This window comes from Trachymyrmex septentrionalis, unplaced genomic scaffold, assembly GCF_001594115.1.
Source record: "Trachymyrmex septentrionalis isolate Tsep2-gDNA-1 unplaced genomic scaffold, Tsep1.0 scaffold132, whole genome shotgun sequence".
In the NCBI taxonomy this organism is placed as follows: domain Eukaryota; kingdom Metazoa; phylum Arthropoda; class Insecta; order Hymenoptera; family Formicidae; genus Trachymyrmex; species Trachymyrmex septentrionalis.
This window is the reverse complement of record NW_017304461.1, coordinates 1,210,161-1,230,165: the sequence shown is the minus strand read 5'-3', so window position 1 is coordinate 1,230,165 and position 20,005 is coordinate 1,210,161. Positions and strand designations below refer to the sequence as shown.

Genomic DNA, 20,005 nt, shown 5'->3' with positions numbered 1-20,005 from the left:
ATTCTTGTTAATGACTAAGTAGAAAAAGCAACATTTAAGTACTTATTTTGTAAGCCACATTTCAGCTATAACAAGTCAACATTGTGTACATTGAAAGAATAATTTCGCAAGAGAATCTAAAGATTCGACTACATACAGATTTGAAAACAATTTTGTTGGATCATCAAAATAATCTTGCAGGAATCTTAAGTATTATGAAGAATGCTGCAAAATGTTTTTGATATTCTAATAACCAATTTTGTCGTCCTATACCTGTTTCGATGGTCCAGCAAAATTATTTTTCAGATCTGTATCTAGCTAAATTTTTAGATTCTTCAACAAAACTGCTCTTTCAGGGCATTACTAAGTCTATGTTCTTTTTAACTAAAGCTCTTGCACGGTCTATCTTTCTTCCTTTTCTCTCCACGTTGGAGAGGAAAACAAACAAGATGTGCCGTGCAAGAAGTTCAGCTAAAAAGAACAGGCGTACTATGTCACAAAAGTGTATGATTGTGTTCCGTTACTGGAAAGCACTCAATATCTCGAGCCTAAGTGGGAATCACTCTAGTCCAAATGAGGTGTCGCGTGTAAGATCCACGTAGGGTGGGAAGGAAAAGCGGGCCGCCGCGCCGGTGTGAGGGCATCTTAAGGCAAGGCCACCCGGCTTGGTTGATTAATAAGGGTGCGAGAGAGCTACCTTCGCGTTCCATTCTCTCGCGCTCTCCTCACCATGCCTGCTTCTTTCGCGCCACGATCGTTCCCACGAAAGCGCATTCCGCGTGGCGGCTTGGATTTTGAGCGACGGCAGGATTCGATTAGCGAATCGCGTGCGTTTGTTAACCCTTCGCGCGCCCATTTATTCCCGGCCGGCATTCATTCGACCAGAGAGAGGAGCGGCCGAATGAGCGTTGTACCATTTTTCTTTTGTTGCGGCAACAGCAACCCCCCGTCCGATACGATAACGCGTTTAGAGTGAACTTATATTTACCCAATGTTATTATGTACACGTGATGTTAAAGAAATGGAATGTTGTTGATGATTTAACAAGACTCCATAATCGATCAATCTTGCACCTTGCGGTTTTTTTTATATCAAGAGAGAAACGTCGACAACCTTGATTTTATGAAAAAATTACGGCAAAAAACGAATTGTTGGAACCAATGTACTCACTCTCCGACACGTTCGCCGTTCCAGCAGTGTTTGTCGGGATACTCCTCGCAGATCGCGTCCGCTAATGTGCCGTAGAAGATGCGGGACCTGAGGACGCTCGCCAGGAAGTTAACCAGCTGCTTGTGCAACTTGTTCAGCACGCTGTCTTGTGCGTGAGATGGTAACGACGATGCAGCTGTATGCACCTCGCCAGTGGACGACGTGGACGATTTCGCAGCTGCATCCGAGGACACTGGGCTTTTCTCGCTATCGGGCGATAGCAACTCCGAACGACCACACACCTTTCTCACCTGAAAATAGCCAAAAGCATCGATCCTGCTGATCATTAATGTATAACGAGATAAATAAATTCTCAAGATAAGAAACTGACTACATGGAAAGAGCGATAGATTTTGTTCATGCAGTTAAAAATTTAACTACATATACAGTTACGGATACTAAAAATAAATTTGTTGAACTAGTAAAATAATTACGTAGGATGTTTTCAAAATATCTGTGTGTGTTTCTTAAAATATCAAACCTTTTTACAGCACTACTTATCATGAATTGAATTTCCTTATACGTTCTTTTGTGATAATCTAACAAAATTCTTTTTAAATCTACCTTTAGTTAAATTTTTAAATACTTCAGCAGAATCGTTTTTTCCATGTTTGCAGATAAATCAGATATCAGTAGTGTTTCCAAATTATAAATAATGAACAAATAATAAGGAATTTCCAATTATTGGAAATATGATTTGTACGAAAAGGAAACGAATGTAATGTTAATGGCATGACAGACGAGTCTTCTTTTTTTTTAATCGATTGGAAATCAAAGAGAAACGATTCTAGCGAAAATGTGACACCCTGTATATGAATGCCGCTGCACCTGGCTGCAAGTGGTACGGTAAATGTGACACACGCATAAAGATCAGCACCGTAAGAGCTTTTGCCAGCTACGGCGCGTCCGTTGGCAAGTGTCGCCTGCGAAACGGCTTGTTCTCGTTCCGAACGACGCGTCAATTTCTCGACGATTTAATAGGCGACGCGCCCTGACAGTTTTTACACTTGGCCGAGTCACGCCACGTTTCGGCGCGTCCATGCGTTAATCAAGGCATACACGCGCGTACACACGCATACGCATGCAGTATCTTGTCGCCAAAGAGTATTCTTCTCCGCTTCAAAATCGCCGGTGATCGCCGGTGATCGCCGGGGCTCTTTCCGGAAGTCACAGTTTTCTAAAGCACAGCGAAACATTATGACAGCTGATGATGATATTTTTACGGCGTTCTCAGAGATTTTGCAAGACTTCTCGGAAAATAGTATAACATGGGTCTTTTTATAGCGTAATGTCTGTCGGAGATGTCCAAAGCCCCGAAACGTGGCGTTGCCAAAAGCGCAACTTTTCTCGTCTTCTTCTGCACGCCAGCCACGTGTACGTGTATTACGTGTCCCGAGGTAATCTAAGGTGCATTCACAACGATCACGTACAGGAACTCGCGATATTTCAGCCGGCTTAAGTTGTAAATTGCTATTTATGGATCACGTAAAGGTCCACAAACGCAATCACGCAATGGCGAAATTATTGAATCGTATACTCCACGGCGAACGAGGAACAATTCTTACCGATTTCATTTCGCCAAAAAGACAGAGTTTATAACAGGTCGATTCGCATCGCGTATCCTAAAGTTTTATAACATTTCTACGCGTCATCATATAGCTCGATCACAAAGATAAAAGCGTTTTCGCTCGGAGCGAAAGTTTTCTGCTACTATAAAAAGAAGAAAAATATTATCTTTCAAATCGAAAACGGTTCTGCCTTTGTTTCAAATGCCCATTCGTCGATTGCGATTTTATGGAAAACGATTTTGTGTAAAAAAAAAAAACACGCCTCTCCATTTTTCCATTACTACATTTTTGTTTGTCAATTCGTTTGAAATAAGATTTTTTATTTATCGAAATTTTATGTCATATGAAATTCGTCGCTATCTTTTATGGGCAATGATGAAAATGTCTTCTCTGAAAGTCAACTCACGATAAGAAATACGTTGAATAATTTTAATTATCTTCATAAATGTGTTTTATATGCGGACAGCCAATAGATTTCGAGAATGTTTTAAATTCTTTTCTGATATAAAAGTATTTTTTATCGCCTCGTTCCTAATTACATCATCACTAATATTATGTATCAAACATATAATTTCGTTTCGTTTTTATCGCCTTCAATTATCCATAATTATTAATCTCGTCAATCAACATAACAAATTCGTAAATTCCTTTTAATAGATTCACGTCGCCTTTTCGAAATCTACTGTTAACGTCATTATTAATCTCATCCGCACTGAGAAAAAAAATTTGTTCAACGAACTAAACACATTTAGTTGCTTGCAGATTTGGTTAATTCGACAAATTTCATTTAATTGAATGTAATCGTAGTCTGCTTAACAAACTGTTCAATGTTAAGCAGACTACGGTTAAATTCAATTGATTAAAATTTGTTGAATTGACCAAATCTACAAACAGCTAAATGTGTTGAATGAATTTTTTTTTCAATGCATCAATATAGTATTTATCCACTGCTCGACTTAATATCATATTGAAGTTTTTTCTTACGAAACCGAAATATAATGCTTTGAACACGAACTTCGGAAAATGTCAAATTCTGATTTTGATGAAATTTTGTAAACATATTTTTATATAATAAAATTATCTTTATTTATCCATGATGATAATACTTTTTAAAACTAATTATTTTCATATTTTTTTCAAATTATTTAAAAAAAATACTATTGAATAAATAAAGGTAATTTTATTATAAAATTTATGTACAAAACCTTTCCTTTATATCTTAAATCGTTTTCGAGATACATCAAAAAAAGTCAAACTGTTTTTTCACTCCAATTGATATTTTCTACATACATCTATGTGCCTATATGCATATAAAATTTTATTAAAATCAAAATTTAATATTTCAGGAAGCTCCTTTGTTTATATCACACTGAAGTTCCTTAAGTTTTCTCAAGACCACAATAAGCAACGCTTGAAATAAGAACTTCGCTAAGTACTTCACGTGAAGTATTACATTCTCATCGTGGCAATAGTTACCCAGGGAGATTGCTTTTGTAATTTTTACCAGGTCGTGCGATAGGCAATGAACCCATTTTATCATCACTGAGATCAAAACACGAATCAAGAGCGTTTATCACCTTATCGGCTGCGCCGCCGTTTAAACAATAATCATTAAAATTATCGTTGACATCTCTCCCGCGAGACTCCCGCGCCGCCTTTCTGTCCTAATTACTTTTAGCGCGGCCCATAAAAGGAGCCCGGACCCCGGCAATGCGGTGGTTGCTCTTCGGGCTCTTCGAGGCGGCATAATCGTAAAACCGGCCGACCGAGCGTAATTAAGACGGCACGCGTGGGCGTTCAAACGTCGCTCGCTCTCTCGTCTCTCATCTTCTCGATTTCTCATTTTTTTCTTTCTCTCCTTCTCTGTCCTTGTTCCTTCTCTTTCCAAAAGACGCGACTGCTCCATCCTTCCTTCTCTCGATCCTTTCTCTACTCAAGCGAAGTGGACGAAACACGGAGCGAGCTTGGAATGCCGTGCATCTACCGTGAGAAGACTTCCCCCCAAACGAGTAGAACGATAATATTGTCCCACTGTGATTTTGCAAATATGCGATCTTGCGATATTACGCTTCGTAAAAGAACTAACAGTATTATATAATTGACAGTGTGGACTATGTCAATTATATTGATTTATGCAATCAAGCTAAGTAGTGGCTTTTTGTAAGAAATAAAGACTTCTCACAATGAGAAATCTTTATTTCTTATTAATTCTAGAAAAAAGAAGATAACCGGCAGTAATTCTAAAGTATAGTTATGCAGATAAGACTGGCATTTAAACCGTATCTGCGATATAACTGATTTAAATCATTTAACTTGATGGTTTAATGACTTCTCTTTCATTGCTTCCCGTCGCAGGAAAAGGAACAGATAAGGATGTTACATCTTTTCTAGTAAAGTTGAATGACTTAAAGACCAATTATATTAAATGATAGAAAAAAATGTTTTAAAAAGTAAAAAAAAATATAATATAAATATGAAAAATACATAATAAATTGTAAACAAATGTAAAAATATAAATATAAAAAAATATATTAATTTTATAGGACGAGAAAACCACTACAATAGTGTTGAAACAATATTATATTTTGAAGAAAAGGATACAACAAAATAATCAGGGTTGGGAAAGTAACTTCACAAAAATTACTCGCGATTAAGTTACTGTTACTCGCTACTGATTTTAAAAAGTAACGCATCATTATAATTTCTGTTACTTTTTCACCAAATTTTGATGATTTTCCTTTTTTAGAGTGTTGACCACTCACGTAAATCAATTCAACCAAAAAAAAATATTTGGTTGAATTAACTGGAATTCTGGTGGAAAATAAACGATCCAGAATTTTTGTTAAATTTACTAAATTTTTGATTAAATTTACTAAATGTTGATTATTTCAACTAGGATTTTAATAGATTCAACCCACTCTCTAAATCAGAATCAGTGGATAATTACTGATATCAGTATCAAGTATGCCACTGGTAATCAGTGAATGAAACGTGAGATCTCTAACCTGACTAATCTTTATTATATGATCTAACTAACCTTGTTTTAGTGCATAAATTCAGTGAATGTAGTATCAGAAGATTGAAATTAACATGCAAATATCAGTATTTTAATTATATAATGCTCAAACATTTTTCCTTTTTTAGTTGAACTTTACTGATAATCACTGATATCAGTGCCAAGTATGCCACCGGGTTCAATTAGTGACTATCCATTGATTCAGATTTAGAGAGCAGAAATCTTGTAAATTTAATTAGAATTCTGGATCGTTTATTTTCCACCAGAATTCTAGTTAATGCAACCAAACTTTTTTTTCTGTGCTGAACCCGTTCAACACGAGATCTATAGTGATTATAATGGTTACGATTAATTGCAACACGATCAAACATAACTCTTCTTTTGAAAATCGATTATTATTGTTATTGTTATTATGGAACACACGTTCCATACATCACATATAAATTGCATACATATACAAACGATAAAAATAACTATTATATTCGTTACATTAACGTTACAAATAAGAAAATGTAATCGTTATCCTGAATTATTGTCATTACTGAAAAAAATACAAGTAACACGTTGCTTTCCAATTTTGGAAATAACGAATTATAAATCTTAAGGAAAACCTATAAAATTTTTTAATAGACTCCCGTCCTCGAAAGATTAAGATCAAACAAAACAATCACTTAATATAATTTTATATAATTTTTATGTAACGTTATTATAAAAAAAATGTACGCGTTAAAAACCAATGTAACAATTTTATGGAAGCACTACTCGAGTTCCCGTATAGAAATCGAAAGTTTGGAACTCCAAAAGAATCCACCTATAATCGTCCATGATGTAATATCTTCACCGGCTTAATTTCATCGTCCGAGATATGACGTAATTGCGAGAAACAGAAGGATTATATTTGTCCAAAAGGGGCAGATACAAATGGTCCTATAGGCGTGCATTGCAAAAAAAAAATTAACTGAAGGAAGAGAAAAGAAAAGAGAGAGTCAAACTGGACGAATGGGACGACACAATCAGCGAGAATAGATCTCCGCTGTGGAATCTTATCGAGAGAAATTTCGCGCGCATGTCCCTTATTATTCGCATACGCGCGATACTTTTGCCGTCCAGGGAGGGCCGGCTATACCCTTGACCCGTTCTACGGCAAATGGCGACAATGAGTTCCGCTTCTCACTCGTGGGACAAACGAGGCGGATTAGAAGATTAGGATGTTATCGCTTAACGCGCCCGCGCCCGATCACGCTCGGCTGGCTCGCACGTACCGAATATATCGCGGCGATCTCAGAAAGAACCGCATGAAGAGCGATCATTAATCGCTACTTGTAAGCTTCCTCTGACGCCGGAAGCTAGAAATTTAGATTTCTAAATCTAGCACTTTGAAAAGACAGCGGCTATCAGTGCTATCTTTCTATATTACAAATTATGTGTACACGGAAGAACGATTTTGCTGAAGTATCTAAAAATGTTGGTAGATACAGATCTAAAAATAATTTTGTTGTCAAAATGATTGTATAGAAAACTCAAACGTGCGGATGAGTACCACTGGAAAAAATGTTAACATTCTAATAATCAGTTTGAGCGTCCTACATAATTATTTTGATACATTTATTTTCAGATCTGTATTTAGCTAAATTTTTTAATACTTTAGCAAAACTTCTTTCCGTGCAAAAAAAGGAACAATTATATAGCGATCCAATAAATTTGAAAAATTAAAGAAGAGAGTTCATATCAACATTATTCTATCTATAATAATATAAATGTAATACATGTATAGGTATTATCTAATATTTTTACTTATATTTTAATAAGTAAAAATATATAAATATTCAACTTTATAGAATATATTATATATCTATCTATGTTAATTAATGTATATATAAAAGAATATAAAAATTAATATTTAATATTTCTATCTTTTAATGTACATAGATAAAAATGACAGGAATTCGATATATATAGATTATCTCACGATATACTACACGTTTCCTGATAACTTTAAATTATCATGTAAAATTGAATTTTAATTTAATTTCAAGCGAGATATTAATTTAATACATAACGATAAGATACAAAAGAGAATATCTCGACCGAAAGGAAATATCTGCTAACAAGGATATGGGGTTATTGATCTTTTGCCGCGTATTCGGCAACGAGGGTGGTAATTGCGGTATCGATATCGTCCATATTCATGTCAGTGATAAACTATATCGATAACGGGGGCCAACGAGGAACGAGCGGATGAGAAGAACGGAGGCTCAAACATGCCCGTGAAACCGAGTACGATGAAGCGGAGATCTCGTTCATCGGATAAGAGAGACCAGGCCTCCTTTCGCAAAGATAGCCACCGGGTAATTGATATACAGTGTGTATGCGATTCAAATGGAATGCAAGAACTATTCGACTGGGAAACAGATTACTGCTCGAAAAGAGAAACATTCGAAGTGATAGCCGTGTTAACAAAGCGAGCATGTATTGCTTCTAACACCTCAACTGCCATTGTGCAATTAGATAACGTTATCGCCGACTCTATTTTTATATCAGTATATTGTTTTAATATTGCTACTCAATTATATTTACTTTTCGCGAAAACTTACAACAACATTTTATTTCACCATCCAAACAAATCGAATTCTATATTCAGCAGTTAATGTCACAAAAACATTAAATATTATTATAGTAAAATCTGAAAAAAAATTGAATTTTAAAAAGCATAAGAAGATCCGTTTTAATTTATTTATACATACATATTTAATCATTGCCCTACGAGAATCTCGTTCTCTTCGTCCCAAGAGGGACACGAAAAAAAGTCTGATAATAATAATCAAGAAGAGCCTGATAGTTATTAAAATGTGGTGAAATAATTTCAACCAAAATTAACTAGATGCTAATTTTATTTTAAATATTATCTTATTTTTTTAATCATTACACGAAAGAGAACCATTTCACTGAAGCTATTATAGATACATAGATTTGTATCGAAAATAGTTTTATTTGAACCACATCAAAATAATGGTTGCTAAAATATTAAAACTTCCGCAGCATTGTCAATAGTGTTTAAGCGTTTTGCATAATTATTTTAATAATCCAACAAAATCATTTTCAGATCTGTATCTATAGATGAACTTTTAAATATTTCAGCAAAATCGTTCTTAATGTACCAAACAATTGGCTATTATTATTGTATTTGGTAACATTTACGAAATAAATATTTCATTGATACGCTAAATAAAATTTAACATTTAATAAACCAATATAATATATTTAATAGCTATTATCAGACTTTTTCAGTGAAATATGTATTTATTCAGACGTGAAACATCCAACGTAAAAAAAACTGAAGTATTTCGCAAATTTAATTTTCTGTTCCCTTTGAGAAACCTCGAGTTGGTCGCTCGTGTGAGGCTCGAGGGTTCCCCGGCTTCGACCGTAGAAATTGAGATTTCCAAGATCGACGACAACGCGTGACACCAGCACTGGCTAATAATACTCGTCGGTTAGGAGAGAGAACGCGGGCATCGCGTTCAACCGCTGATGAATAATAACGCATCCTGCTCCACCTACTACGGGAGACAATACCGATTCCAAGGATCCTCGATCCGCTGCCCGCGCGCACCTCGCTGTACGTCGTTCCGACGAACGATGGGGACCGTGTGCGAAGAATATAAAGTGCTATATACCTATTTCGTTCTTCGACGACAAGAGGCGTCTCCATCGGGTGACGCATCAGACATCTCCTATGGGAATACACTCATTGTCGCGGCGTGGTACACATCCAGATGACTGGATACCCTCTAATAGAAGTCTGGACACGTGGAAAGAATGATTTTGCTCAAATTTTTAAAAATTTATTAATAGTTAGACAGATCTGAAAACAATTTGATCGGATCATCATCAAAATAATTACGCAGGAAATTCAAGCATAATAAAAAGTTTTGACATTCTAGTAATCAATTTGAGCATCCTGCATAATTATTTTGATAATTCAATAAAATTATTTTCAAATTTATATTTATTATAGCTAAATTTTTAGACGCTTCAGCAAAACTATCTTTTCCACGAAACAGCCACTTTTGATTGGTCCGCTATGTTTTAATAACTCCTGAGACAGAAAGAGATAAGAAAAAAATAGAACAGAAAAGAAAGAAATAGTAAATATATATATATATATTTATATCTTTTCTCGCATAATTTTATTAAAACTAAAGACCTTATATACAAAACGTGATTCTTATTATTCAGATTCTTATTAAAGGGTCTCATTAGAGATCTCTGCGGATGACAACTAGAAATCCTCTAATAAGAGTTTGAACAAGTTGCATTTTGCAAAGTCTCTATATAGCTTTAGCAAAATCACACGAGAGAGAAAAAACATATACTATTTCTTTTTCTTTCTTTTTATTATTCCATCTGTCCCCCCTTCCCTCTCTCTCTCTCTCTCTCTCTCTCTCTCTCTCTCTCTCTCTTTTCTCTTAGGAGTTGTTAAAACATAGCAGATCAATCAAAAGTGACTGTTTCGTGTCCAGATTCTTATTAGAGGGTCTTCAGACAACCGGTAGTCACGTCGAATTCCATGTCTTTACGTCGCGGAAGTTATCAGATGTGCGTCCTCCTTGTTTGTTCCCTCATCACATTCGGCGTTGTGCGACATAATAAATAATAAACAGACGAAGGAAGGAAATACCAAATGCGATATGCACGTGATGGAAGATCGAGATAATTTTATTCTGCGACGTAACTTGTCGAGTCCGCTCCTCCGCGTCACAGTCGATATAATTATCCGATGGAAGAATTCCTCGGGCGCGGACACGCGACAGATTCCACGAGCAGTTGGACGAGTCGAACGACGACGATGGCGATGACGAAGATCTGGTGATCGTTTGGCGGCTCAAAGTTCAACCAATTTAGTCGTGGCGCGATGACGTCAGAAATGCGCGTTCACCGTTCGGTTGGGTCGTTCGCGCTCGCTTTCGCGATTAAAGAAGGAGAAGAGTCGTAACCGTCGTCGTCTACGGCGCAGATCGAAGATAACGGCGGGTTATTCGGGCTCGCGAACCCTGAGGTACGCGGGGGTGGGTGGCAAAGGGATCGAGTGGTAACCAAGAGAACTCTTCGATCGGAGCACACTCGCGCTCAGCGATTTCCAGGAAAGTGCGATTAGCTCTAAATAAAGCCTCAAAGCTAACATAAACGTAAACGTTACATGAATGGGTTCAGACTGTAAATCAAAAGAACTCTATACAGCACAGACCATTCTGATTCTATTGCAGCAATTTTGCAATGTTCCAGCAATATTTTAGCAACTTCCAATCTTGAAGTAGCGTTGCAACAACATAACAACGTTTCAGTAATATTGTAATAACATTGTAAACGTTGTAACGTTCCAGCGATATCGCATAACATGGTAAGTAATATTGCAGCAAGCTTCTGTGCTGTATAAGATATAAAATATCTAGGCCTGCGAATACAATTTAGCCAAATACAATAATTATATCAATAATAGCCAACTAATCAGTGATAATGTACCACTGATCATGAACAATAGCCAACATTAGAAGATGTTCATGTTGTGTGTATACGTAAATTTATTCTCATATAACAAATCTAATATAAACGTTATATATAATATAACATATATTGCAGAGTTTCTCGAGTCAGTTTATTTTACAACTGACAAGAAATCCGACTTTCGCAATAAGACGTATATTTAAATATACCACCTTGCGACGCACTTATCTCTAGGACGATAAGATAGTAACAAGGCGAAAGAGACCACAAGCAGTAACTCGACTAATTGTATTCGCAAGCCTAATTATGCGGCTCGTAATTTAGAGAGGGACGTTTCTAGGCGCGATCGAGTAAGAGCCTAACTTCGTCCAACTCCCGCGAGGCGGATTCTCCTCGAATAAAACGCACGAGCGAGTCTAAGCCGAGTGGAGCGGAGTGGAGCGGAGCGGAACCGCGCGCCGGCTCTCCCGCAAAATGACTACGATCGATAGTATTCGATCCTTGGGCACTCGGTCGGCCCAACTCAAAGCGGCCCGCAAACGGCGAAGGGATGCGTGGAATGCAATGGGCGCGCCATGAGGTGGTGAGCGCCCCTCGCCACCTCCGCACCACATCCGTCTCTTTTGCTCACAAGGTATTCTCTTCCGTTTCCTTCTAACGAATTTCGTCTCGCCGCCAATTCTCTCTCTCTCTCTCTCTCTCTCTCTCCTCCCCCTCCCCCTCTCTCTCTCACTCCTCTTCTTCCTCTTTCTTTCATCCATCTCTTTTTCCCGTCTAAAAGCTCGGCTTTTAAGCGTCTACTCTCCATACCAATCTCTTTATCAAGGATTTCGATATTGCGAAGTCGTGATATTAATTTTTCCATGCATGCGCCTCAATGATTTCAACTTTCAATTTCCTAACAAAATAAACATGGCATTTTTCAGTAATTTTTTTCGTTGAATATACAGAAGATATAATTTTGACGAAGTAGCTAAAAATTTAGCTCGATACAAATGTGAGAATGATTTTGTTGAAATCATCAAAATAATTAGGTATGTAGGACACTTAAACTCTAGTTGTTAGAATGCCAAAACTTTTTGCAGTGTTATTCATCATGCTTGTAGTTTCCTACATAATTATTTTGAAGGTCCAACAGAATTATTTTCAAATCTATATCTAGCTAAATTTAAAAATACTGCAATAAACCCTTTTGTATTGTAGACAAAATAATACGAACATTTGCGAAAATATACATATACTATTTTACTGTTTGTTTTATTAATAAGAAATTGATCTGTCATTTGCTTTTAATGTACCTACTATTCTTACTGCGAATAATCACTCAATGCTTGAATAGTTAGCAATGAAATATTCTTTTAATATAGAACATCTTTCAATTGCTTATACAAATAATATTGGAGGAGAAAATTTTCTTCTCACTTTATTTTTCAAAATTGCCCTCCGTTCTCCAAAATTTCAACATTTTTCCTGATCAATGCAATCGCCTAATTTAAATATCGTTTGCAGTTTTGAAGAGCAGAGTGAGAGACAGATGTTCTCCTTTCAATATCTTCTAAATAATTAAAACATATTCCGCTAGAAGAATGGTATAATATTGCATCGTAGCAGTTGCTACACTATTCAAGCATAACTCTAGTCTGACCAGAATAGAATCTACATTAAAGATAATAGCAGACCAACTTCTTATTAATAAAACAGTATATTTCTCAGGTGTTCACATTATTCTGTCTACTTTCCATAGATTTGTTTTTATAACTAAACTAATGTACACTTTTTGTGCTTAACATGAAACCGGTACATGTTTGAAATTGGGCGAAAGCGAGAAAAAAGTTCTAATGCAGTCCAGTGAAGCAAGGTTTGTTGAGATGTCAAAGGTTTTGCGGACTATCGTGATCCATTGCCGACATTTTATGGACCTGGTCTGTTTTTTTTTTTGGGTGGAGGGGAGGGGAGGATAGATCTATTTTGTGATTAAATTAGTACATTACACTTTTACAACTGAGATAAAGTGAGATAGATGTATATTTGATATTTGGCGAAAGCAAGAGAGTTCTAATGCAGTCCAGTGGAAATAAAAAACCGACCTAATAAAAATGGAACCTATTTTAAGAGAAACACTGGCCTCAACATAGAATTTCGCGAAAACAGGACGGAGTGAATAGGACATTGATCGCGACAAATACGCGCGTACGAACAAATTATACGCACAGTGCGTAATAAGCTACGAGGCGGCGTAACGCCGGGGATAAGCGGACTGGTAAGAAAAAGGAGCAGCGAAAGAAGAAGTGGTACTTCTCGGCCTGGGACATTGGTCCGCGGAAAAATTGTTGTCGATGTGCGTTGGCGCTCGCTCGCTCGCTCGCTCGCTCGGCCGTCGCGGCGGCGGTCACATGGCAACAGCGAGATCTCTCGCTCTGCATTCCTCTCGCCCTCTCGCGATCGGTCCTCCTCCTTCGACTATTCCATATTCCGTCTCGCTCCCACCCGATTCATCCGAGCCGACGAGATTCAAGAGAACCACCAAGAGGAAGAGAGAACGGCGGATCAAAAGAGGAAGAGACGGGCGCAACGAGTAAGCGAAGAAACGCACGGAAGAGACGTGCTTGAAAGAGAAGAGAAAGAGAGAGGGAGAGGGAGAGGGAGAGAAAGATGGGGAAAAGGAAGAGAGGAGATTAAGAGGCAGAGAGATGGAAGATGTGCACAAGGTTCCTTCAGGTGGGTTCCACGATGGGTTCGCTCGAATTCCCTTTTAGGAAGACTCTGCTCCTACTCTTCTCATTCCAATGATCTTTCAGAGATGTATTCTTGTTACCGCGCAGTTATTATCAAGTTTGACGGCTTACCCTCGATAGCTTCATTTCTCATTGCTAAGTTCAGTAAGACTTTTATCGATGGAATTTTTTATTGACGAGGGATTCTCTAAGACCTTTATTTTCTTCTTTACGCGAATTCCTTTCCTATCCCTTTTTCGCTAAAAGTGTACAAAGCAGCGAAATCATGTAGGATTCTCATAAATATAACCACGTCGTAGAATTGCGTTTCCTCGCGGCTTTACAATCATTGAATTGTTTTGCAACGTAAGATTACTACGTTTTACATTTATGAGGAAATTTCCTCGTGCAATATGGAAAGTACAAGAATGACGCACATCTAAAACGAATCCATCGTATTTTATGAAATTTTTCTTGCCGATATTTCATATTTTCTTAAAATATGTTCAGCATGAAATTTCTCTTTCTCTTTCATCGTATCCTCACAAGAGCTCTTCTTTTAACTGTCAGAAAGGGAACGCGCGTCATGAGCGAATCAATAGCCGTCAGAGACGGAAAAATGAAGCGTTTCATACAAATCGCCACGATTTCCTAGACTCCCCGATGACTATACACGTAATCACTTCAAGGAACGGTGGTCGAAAGCGATACCATCTAATACCGCCCGCGGAAATAAAATCGTGACATCAGCCGATCGATTTCTCAGAATGTATCCCGATCACAATGGTTGCCTTAACTATAAATCTTAGGAAAATGATTCATATTCATGCGCAGACCCGTCAGATCGCTATCGGGGATTTCTTCGTATACCGATGGCGCGTACGCTCGGTGGAAAATCGATTGCGTTCGTCTCGATTTTAACCGAGATAGATCTAAAGATAGTGTTGGGGACTCGCGCCGTTGTGTCGCGCAACATCCGAAAATGTTCGCGGAAACGAAGTAGGTATTTCCTACGATGTCGAAACGCCTGCAACGAAGACGTTCCAAATTCTCGAGGCTCCCGTGAGTCCCTCGTAAATCTTTCGCGATGCGAGAGATATAGTTATGTTATTATTATTTCGCTCCAAGGGGGGGGGGGAGACTCGAGTATCTAAGTAGAGATCGAACCGGAGATTCGGGAGAACTCACGCGATCTGGGAACTCGTCGACGGGGAAGAAGTCGACCAGTTTCGCTGGAGCTCGTAGTGAGAGCAGTTTCTGCAGAGTTGGATCTAGTTTCGCCAAACTCGCAATGGAGAGCAATCCGACGAGACGAGCGTATACCCGGAGAAGACGAGTTCAAAGAAGCCAAGGGGATCAAAGGGGAGAAAGTCACACGTTCGTCGTATTCGTGCGTATTCGCGGCCGGTGAAGCACGCAATTATCTGAAGTAGGTACCGAAAATACCAATGGAGGAATGGGTCATTGATTCCTCGCCCGGCACCGTGCCAATGTCTCTCTCTTCTACTTCCTTCATCTCCTTCATCCTCCTCTTCTTCTTCGTCATCGCGTCCCTCACCACCTTGTCCTCCTCCGCGGTTCTGCGGTGTGCACGCGTTGTTCCTCGTCGCCGGATGATTATATCGACCGCGTAGGAGGCTGGGTCGAAGCCAGAGAAACTGTGGCTCGGTACGTTGTATATCTATCGCCAGGGAGAGAAGAAAAGAGAGAAGAGAAAGAGTAAGAAGGAATATCGGCGCGCGGAAGAGGCGGGAATCAAGGGATTCTCTCTCTACCGTGATTTCTGCGCCAATACGGACGTTTATCGTCCAAGTTATACGTATATATACGTATGGATACGCGTGTCATCGATATCGAATCAGCGCGGCGTAACGTCTGGAAAGATCGCCAAGAACCTGTCCTCAACGTTGGATTACCGACACGTATGGACATAAAACGTATCACACAGAGATCAGCGTGAATTTTACTCAACGATAATATATCTTCCCGTGGAATAAAGTTCTCAGCTGCACTTCGAATAATTCGTCGAGACGCAGCACGTTATAGAAAATCATTTTATGAGAGAACAATCTATATGGAAAAAGAATAATTTATTTCTTATTATTTATTATTAATAGCGTTCCCTTACTTCAAAAGAATGACACAATTAAAACATTAATTTTCCAGAAAAGGGGAACATTCACTCTGATTTCACTCTGACAAAAAATTATTGATTAATCAAACATTGACAAGAAAAATATTATATTTTTAACGCAATCAAATGTCATTTTTGCTATTTGTATTTCGTAACGTTCTTCAAAGAATTATCCTGTGATAATTTATGAGCTTTTCAACCACTTTCTGTTTGTTATTAAATTTTACTTTACATAAATTTTAATTTAAATCGATTTGTTCATATTACTCGTAAGGTTGGCATTTGATATTCATTTGTTTCCCATTTCTTTTTTATTCCTTTTGAATTGACGTTTTGACGAATTTATATAAAGTCTTTTTGTGATTTATAATATAAGATAATATTTATCTAACACTCATTCATAATATAACTGAAAAATTATCTTTTTTTTTTAAATTGTGTCACTTTTAAAGTATAAGAACGATATAGTTTTTATTTATTTATTATTACCACTTCTTTATTTACCATCATATGATGGCTTATAACATATAGCTAATATTACTTTAGTTAACATTTGATTCTTTTCTTGCTAAAAGGTTCCTGTTCAGTAATCCAATATTTATGTATCGCCGTGTCGTTTTACCAAACAAATTGCATCATATCAATTCATCATCATCGTATCATATCGTAAATGTGCAGAGGAAGAGTAGGGGGAATAAAATAGGAGGGAACAGTAATCTAAATAAAATTGAAACGTATAAAATTAATGTTGGAAAACCGTTCCACTCCAGACTGACATTTATCCCAATATCGGATTTCATCGGGACAAAATTATCCGATGACATGTAACATCGAGCTGCATACCCTCACTCGGCACGACCTAACTCCAAGACCCGATTAAGCGATTGAACTCGATAACATGTAAATACGTTTGCCCAAATTACACGGTAATCCGTCCATCACGAATCTAGGTCAAACCTGGGCAACCATGTGCGAGCCAAATCGAAACTCAAGTGATTTACAATAGTAGTATAAAGGATATTCCATCGTCGTCAAGTATCTTCAACCGAAATATTATAAACACGTGTTGCGCCATGAAATTTATTAAAATTGTTACCAAATTATAGTACTCAAACTAGAGCTTGAGTTTGAGATTAAATTTGACTAATCAAAAAGATCACTAAACTCAATGTTGATTTTCTTTCTCCTAATTGGTTAATTTCATCTTGATCTACAGGCATAACACGCGAATCATGAAATTGCAACTTATCCACAAGACATATCTTTTTTATTTATCTCTCGTGATGTATTTTCATTCTTTAAATTTTTTTAATTAATTCTTATTAATTTTTTGCTTAATTTTTTTTCCGGAGAAAACCAGTTCAGTTGCGTTCGAGCGAAGCGAAGTTTCGAATGTCGTTGTAACTTGCGAAACTGGATGTGAGAAAGAAGATACAACGATGAATAATGACAAGAGATTAATTCTGTTTGAACAGACGCTGAGGGAGAGAGAGGGAGAGAGAGGGCGGGAGGGGGGAGAAAGAGAGAAAGGAAGGTATGCGAAAAGGCAATGTCTCCTTTTTCGCATTCGCCCAATTATGGAAGCGCTCGAGCGACATTGTAAGAAGGATCTCTGGCGCTACCGTGAATAAAAGGCATTTCTTTGCGAGAACTTGGTCCACGACCGTCGATCCTCTAAGGACATTTAACCTTGTTCATTATTCTAGGTAAACACAGAGAATTTTGAAAGAATGTTTCTTCTCAAACGATTTGCTCGAATAGTACGATACTTGAGAATAAGTGGCATGTATTTTAATGAGTCGTTTGAAAAAGGGTGTTCCTTTCTCAATTCTTCAAATTTTTCAAGGATAAAAAAAAGAACATCCAACATAGCATTGAGTATAGAATCGTATGAATTGATAAGATTGTGTAAGGTTACATAAAAATCTATTATTATCTTCTCTCGCAAAGAAAATCTATTTAAAAAGGGGGTGACATTTGCTATTTTGACATAAAGCTGTCCTTAAAATAAATGGTTTCCAAGGGACATTTAAGACTCAGGTGTAACTAGGACGAACTCATCGTCCTATTAATTAGACGAGGAATTTCCACGAAGTCCTAATTTCAGCAGATATCCAGTATGCATAATTTGGCAACATTTGTTTCATTCCTGCATAAAATTCAACACTCCTCTTCCTGTTTCTCCTTGTATTCTTTTTTCTCTTAGTTTTATTTTATTACATTATTTTCAAAAGTAATCCTATAATACAAATGGATATTTAACAATATTGAGATCGAAAGATTTTATCTCAAATTTATACTTTCTGTTTGAAACTTCCTTTTCTATCTACTCTGATTTGTGAAGGCAACGAATCCCTTGCCGAATCCCTTGTGGATTCGGCAAGAAGATTACAACGTGTCTCCTGGATTTTTCGTTAATCCCTCTTTGGCCACTCTCTTGCACCTTAGAATTCCCGTGCTAATCCGGGGCGGTATAACGTGACTTTCGTCGAGTTTCTTCACCGATAGAGAAGCCAAAGCGGAATGAGAGAGAGAGAGAGAGAGAGAGAGAGAGAGAGAGAGAGAGAGAGAGGACGAGGAGTATCCGTCGGTCGGGAGGAATAAGTTAAACGCCTTCGTGTATATAGGGGCAGTGCGCGGGGCGCCGCGGGATGAATAATAATGAGGGACATCCAGGGGTGCGGGGAACACCTTGTCGGGCGTCTTTTCGTAAAAAGGCCGTTAAGGTGCTACCTTAACGATCCCCTGGGCCCCACGCCGCCATCCCCAGATCCTCGGGACGAAGCAGGGGGGGGGGGTCGTAGGGCCCACACGTGGAATGCAGACACGTAATGCCCGCAGAATGCGCCCGAGCCGCCGACCGCCGGGAATTATTAGTGGATTCGTGAGAGAGATCCCCTGAATGCAACGGAGCAGGTCTATACATGCGCGCCGGCATCGGTCCGTATATACACGCACGGGGCCGGAGAGGGGGAGGGAAGGGGCACACAGGCACGAACAGGTACGAAGCCGGGGACCTGCCGCCAGGTCCCACGACGGGCCCTGGACCCCCCGTCCCTCCCCCAATTCGGGCCGTGCAAACCTTTGTTCGCGATTCGACGAGTCCGAAAATCGATGCAGGATAAGACTCTCTCGCGCGATTAGGAGAATATTCGGTATATCCCCCGAAGGATATGACGAAGCGAGAGGCATGGTCGAGCTTGTACGGCGAATCAAAGGGAACCGGGAAGGAAAAGTTTCACGCGCTTAAGTTTCGTTTTTACCAGCTTGATCCGGATCTATCTTTACTTTGAAACAAGGCGAGGGAGCTTGCAGAACTGCCGGTTAGTTAAGACGAAACGAGAAGTAATCGGGGAATCGATTTTCGACGATCGCGCGCGGAAAGAAAAACCGCAGAGACTACGAGCGAGGAATCTGGATTATAAACGAAACGAAGAAGGAATCGATTCCGTCGTCGTCGTCGTCGCGGCGCGGCGCAGCGTGGCCGCCCGTGTGAGAAACTTTTAATTGCGTTCCGCGCGCGAGCGGAGCGGCCCATTTCGTCGGCACTCGGGGTCGAGAACCGGAACGAAGGGACGAGAAATCGTGGTGTAGGTAGGGAAGGTAGGTGGAAGAGGAAGAGAGACGAGAGGGAGACGACTGCAAAAGAGGGCGGCAAGGCGAACAGCGCGAGCGAGTGCATAACTTATTCGTGTTCGCCGAACGAAGAATTGTCTCGAGGAGGGCAATACGAGTAGGGAATAAACTGGGGCGCGCTGTGTGGAAGACGAATGTGAAAAGCGTCGGGAAAAAGTGGCGATCGAATGAAGACGGTGCACTGAGAGAAAAGTGTTTTATATTTATAACTGTAAAATTGCATGATAAAATAATTTTACAGTCA

General features: G+C 38.7%; 1 protein-coding gene across 1 annotated transcript in view; it reads right to left on the bottom strand.

Annotated features, from left to right (window-relative positions):
• Positions 1-20,005, bottom strand: part of LOC108757131 (division abnormally delayed protein) — a 55,908-nt gene that overhangs the window by 21,235 nt on the left and 14,668 nt on the right. The window contains exon 5 of the mRNA XM_018501523.1: positions 1,150-1,439. Within this exon, the coding sequence (XP_018357025.1) occupies positions 1,150-1,439 (290 nt within the window). The remainder of the gene's footprint in view (positions 1-1,149; positions 1,440-20,005) is intronic.